The sequence below is a fragment of the Nanorana parkeri genome, unplaced genomic scaffold (genome assembly GCF_000935625.1).
Source record: "Nanorana parkeri isolate BGI_ZX_2015 unplaced genomic scaffold, ASM93562v1 scaffold278, whole genome shotgun sequence".
NCBI classification, from domain to species: domain Eukaryota; kingdom Metazoa; phylum Chordata; class Amphibia; order Anura; family Dicroglossidae; genus Nanorana; species Nanorana parkeri.
Window position 1 is genome coordinate 544,911 of NW_017306546.1, and position 5,282 is coordinate 550,192.

At 40.0% G+C, this 5,282-nt stretch overlaps 1 protein-coding gene across 1 annotated transcript in view; it reads left to right on the forward strand.

The window, feature by feature from the left end:
- The window catches only part of F5 (coagulation factor V), a 70,793-nt gene that overhangs the window by 34,401 nt on the left and 31,110 nt on the right, over nucleotides 1-5,282 (forward strand). Inside the window, exons 11-12 of the mRNA XM_018557282.1 lie at nucleotides 516-660; nucleotides 3,675-3,884. Coding sequence (XP_018412784.1) covers nucleotides 516-660; nucleotides 3,675-3,884 — 355 coding nt within the window. The remainder of the gene's footprint in view (nucleotides 1-515; nucleotides 661-3,674; nucleotides 3,885-5,282) is intronic.

Consider the following 5,282-nt stretch of genomic DNA (forward strand, 5'->3'; position numbering starts at 1 on the left):
TATATATAATGTCTTCATTAATTTGGCAGTCTTTTATATTTGAATAAATATTTGGAGATTATATTTTGTTCTCGTGTACAAAACATATTTATTTTTATACTGTAAACATTTTTTTCATAAATGCAGTGTTACAAAAAAATTTAAACTGCCATTTTTTTGTTCCCCCGCTTTCACGAAATATATTGATCTACTTTCGTTAATTTTAGCTTATTTGTGTAAAAATTGAAAAAAAATGGTCTGGTTTGAGTTTACAATAGGTCCACTTTCATAACATTTGGTGGATTGATAGATAAGATAACTGCTACCAAAGAGTATTTTCTGAAACGTCTTAATTCTTCCAAATTCATAGCATTGAAATAGAAGAAGACATCACCAATCATTTAATGACTGATAATGAAATCCCTAGGGGCTCTGTTCCTATGGAACCTTATCAGTCTCTCTTTATTGGCTCTTGGTTTTCGTATTACTCTGTCCTGTATGTAAATCAGTAATAATTGTCTACTTCTCTCACTCAGGAAAAAGCAGATGAAGAGCAGATTGCAATGTTTGCAGTGTTTGATGAGAATAAAAGCTGGTACTATGAAGTCAATAAGCCAAAAGCCTGTAGCTGGATGCATACCAAAGACCCCAAAAATCTCTACAATTACTATGTTATCAACAGTAAGTTGCACTGGATTTTTCATCTTATTATGATAACTGCTGAAATGGTAAGAAATGTATTACCACTAGGGATGCAATGATTCCAATACCAGTATCAGTATACTGATATGCTGATACTTGGCATTTTCACAAGTACTTGTGAAAATACCCCGATAATAAGCACTGATACCGGCACTTTAAATTTTTAAACAGGAGTGGCTGCCGTAAACTAAAGTCCCCCTTTTGCTGGGAACCTCAGGCAGCCTGCTGGGCACCTTGCGGCGGCTGTATTTTTACAGTGCCGGTCTGGCCTGGTCTGTATTGTTTTAGAAAAACTGTCATATGACACTAAAAAAAAGGTACTTGAGGAAAATAATCAGTACCCTAATTACCACATAACAAGTGCAAGTGTTATGCAATTAATGAACAAATCTTTGCCTGTGCATGGTAAAGGCAAACTCAAAGACATGGGTAGCTATAAAAATGGATATGAAGAGGCATATGCTTTCTGCGGAGTAATTATAAGTGAAATAAATAATTATATTTTTAGTAGAGTTGTCCTTTATAGCCCCCTTATTGGCCCCTTCAGGTATCATACTTTCCTGTCTCTGCACTGCTAAAATCTTCAGTGTGTGGCCCACTGAGCATTACACAGCCTCTTCTTTAAAGGAGAACTATGGGGTTCAGTGTTTTTCCCCATAGTTCTCCTTAGGGTAAAGGGAAGACACAAACTAGCGTCCTCCCGTTACCCTAAGCTCAGTATACCGTGTGCTACAGCCCTCTGTTATACTGAGACGCCGCAGCCAGAGCGGATCCCGACGTGGATGACGGCATCCGCCCAGCTGCGTGAGTGACAGCTGGCTCTGCCTATCTAGAGGTAGAGCCAGCTGTACCCGCCCCCTCCCCCGTCCGTTCCGCCAGTAAGCGCTGGCAGATCGGAGCGGGGAGAGGGCAATCCAGCCCCTCCCCCTATCACGGCAGAGAGCCGTGACAGGATCGAGAGGTGAGCGAACCTGGTATGTGCTCGCTCACCTCCCGATCCACTGAGCCGACCTGTGACAGTCTCATTGTCACAGGTCGGCTAGAACTATGAGGTGAGTGGAAATCACTCATCTCATAGTTCTCCTTTAAAAATCTTCCAGATAGCCTCCACGTCTGCTGTGCATATGCAACACAGTCTCTATAAATCTCTATTAGTTCATATGGAAAAGCCATCTATCGTTCATCTCAATTCTTGACAGCTTTTTCATTAGACATGTGTGATTCGTTGAAATTCAGACCAATTTTTTTAAATTCAGACATTCGGATGCATTCGAATTTCTGATAACGAAAATGTCAGATGCATCCCAATTTCTTTCCGAATGCCATTCGGAATAAACTTTTGTTGTTAAACATCAACATTAAAAAAAAAGTGTCGAGTTCCCTCCCCAATTGATGGGATGTTAGGAGGGACCTCCAATGTAAAAAAAAAAAAAAGGTTGAGGTTCCCCTCAAAAGTCATTCCACACCCTTTAGGTCTGGTAGGAATTTTAACGGGGACCCCAATGCCAAAAAATACAAAAAAAAAGTGCGGTCCCCCCTAAAATTCCTACCACGCCCTTGATCCAAGCAGCAGCTTGGTAGAGCAGGAAAGGGGGGAAGCAAGCACCATACCATTTTTTTGCCTTTGGTGTTCCAATGGGGTGATTTCTCTTCACTTCCTGCCCAATAGGCACAAAAGGACATGAGAGAAAATCCCTCCATAGTGAGGGAAATCCCAGATGGTCAGCAGGATTACCAGAACTAGTGCCTATTGGAAGATTTTCCATCGATTCCTGTTGTGATGACAACCCAAAATGATGGATTTCCTTTCACTTTCAGTAATGAAGGTCACCAGGACAAATAGTGAGGGTGAATCTCCCTAAAGGGGGCACAGACAGCAATAAAATCCTGACCACTCTAATCCCTCTCCACTCTATCCAAAACAAGAAAAAAAGTTTGGGCTTCAGTTGCACAGAAATCTTTATACAGTGAGGCATGGGGGGTGATTTGCTAAAGGCAAATAGACTGTTCACAAGGGAATTTGCACTTTTTTTTGTTGCAAACTTTCCTTTCCATTAAGCTAGCCATACACTATGAGAATGTTGTCCGGTTCTTCAGGAACCGGCTGAAATTTGCACAGTGGGTGCCACTGTTGGCACTCTTTCAACCAGCATCCCTTGATCAGAATTTCAAAGGAGCTGGTTGAAAAATCTTCAAACAAACGAAATCAGCTGCACGCGCCTTTTGGGGTATTCTGACTGTGTTCGGCGGCCACTGTCAGAATACAAAGGCAACAGCGGGAGATTCATCTATCAACGCTCCTAAGTGTTGATAGAGGAATGTGTTGTATTTTTTTCATTCAGCTCGTAGGTTGAATGAAAAAAATAAAGGAGGTAAAACTCTGCTGACTTTTCTCATGCAATCATTTGCAAGCAAAAATACTGTCTTGATTTTAACTCCTTTTTTTTTTTTTTTGCAAAGTGAATTTTCATCACATTTATTAAAGTAGAACTCCAGGAAAAAAATCCTTAACCCTTGCAGTGCTTAAGTGCTCATTTTCGTCTAGGTGCGAAAAATAAGTTATACTCACCCGATCCTCAGAGCCAGCTTAGACTTATCCTTCCAGTCTCTCTCCCCCTACGCTGCAGCAGTCTAAGGTCCCGTGAGTCATCATGTCCAATACACTGTGTATTGGGCTTGAGGACGTTGAGAGACATACTATCGCTGGGGCGGAGGAGGAGAGGTTTGGGCGAGTGTAACTTTTTTATTTTTGCATCTAGATGAAAACGAGCACTTAACTCTTGCATTGTAGGGGTAGCCTCAGTGCAAGGGTTAAGAGATTTTTTACCCAAAATTACCTTTCCCTTGCAAAGTGAACAGCCTATGTCCCTTTAGTAAATGAACCTATGTGATGCATACTGAAAAATAGATTTTGGGTTTACATACACTTTAAAGAGCCTTACTTCTTTTGTCTCGTGTTTTTTGTTTTCTAATTTGTTTTTGGTTGTTTTCAGCTATAAATGGAAATTCTCTTAAAGACGCAATCCTGGGATTCTGTTACAACCACGTGGTTCAATGGCATGTTTCAAGTGTGGGAATCTGGGATGAAACTCTTACATTACAGTTTAGTGGACATACCTTCAGATACAGAAGAGGAGGTGGAGACTTAGTAACTCTCTTTCCAATGACGAGTGAGAGCATTATCACAGAAATGAATAATATAGGTAAGCTACTCTTTTGCCAAATGAATCAAACATTTTTTCTGTCTGACAAGAAACTAAAAGCTGAGATGAATAGAAAGTCCAAACATAGCACAGGTACAGCTCTTTAATGGTCAGTGTCCATACAGTAATTCACCCAAGTCAAACCCAAATCTTCCAACACCTAAGAGGCTTGACTGGAATCTTGCTACTCAATTTTATTTTTTCGGTTCAATGTGATAAGGAATAATAAAGCAAAATATATGATGATTCAGTGGGAAAAGGCCCAGAGTTAATCATTTTACTATTAATATCTTATAACAGAATATGTCAGATGCCCCCTGTTAATTGGGTGAAATCGTAGTAATAAAAAACCATAGTCAGTACCATGTGCATTAAAGATAGTTAACAAAAAATCATATAAAATTTTTTTTATATTTATTTGTGTTGTGTTTCTGTCTGGTATGTGAACTATCTTTCATAATATCAGTATTTTATGTGTTTTCATAAATTGGACATTGTCAGCTGATTAGTTAATCCATTCATACTTTTTGTAGAAAGTAGAAATCCATTGTTGGATTATACTGTTGATATACACTTTGAGTTCTATTGATGCATTGGCCATTTCTGCCCCCTTCTCAGTGACTTCTTTGTGTGTTTTTTGTTGTTTTTTTTGTTAGAGATAGAAAATAACTGAATAGGAAATTATTTGACGTGTGCTATCGTTTTCTATCTTCATTTACTTGCACATCCTTTAATATTTCCATTGATTTTTATAAGGAATAATAGTGCAAGGTAACCTTTATTTACCATGTACAAGGTAGCACCAGACAAATTGCACATCACAGCACTTATCTCCTGCTTCATGGAAAGCAGTGCAAGAGGAGTTCTTAGACAATGAATGTTAACATCCACTTGTCACCTAAGCCAGGGAGCAGATTGCAGAAGTGCAGCAATTTAAACAATGTTAGGCAAATAACACTCCATCTGTAGCTCTCAGTGAGAGGACTGTCTGTCTATGGTTGGTCCAGGGGCGGACTGACAATACACGGGGCCCCTGGGCAATACGAGTTGATGGGGGGCTTCTTTGTTCTCCGCCCATATACAAGCCCCACCCATAAGCTCCACCTACGCACAAGCCTCACCCACATATACATTCTTGTGTTATAGAAATTATTTCTCCACACTTTTTTCAAAATAGCAGGTCTATTCACTTAAAGGTGAATTGCAGGGGAATTGGTAGGAGAATTTAAAAATCTAGACCAAAACAAGTGATTTCAAAAGTAAGCTATATGGTAGAATTTTGAGAATTGAGAGTTGAACCTGAATAATCTAGGACTGGAGTGGGGATTTGGGTGAATATCACACGTGAGGCATGCAAACCCCTGCCCCCCCCCCCCCCCCCCCTCTCGGTGCTCCGGG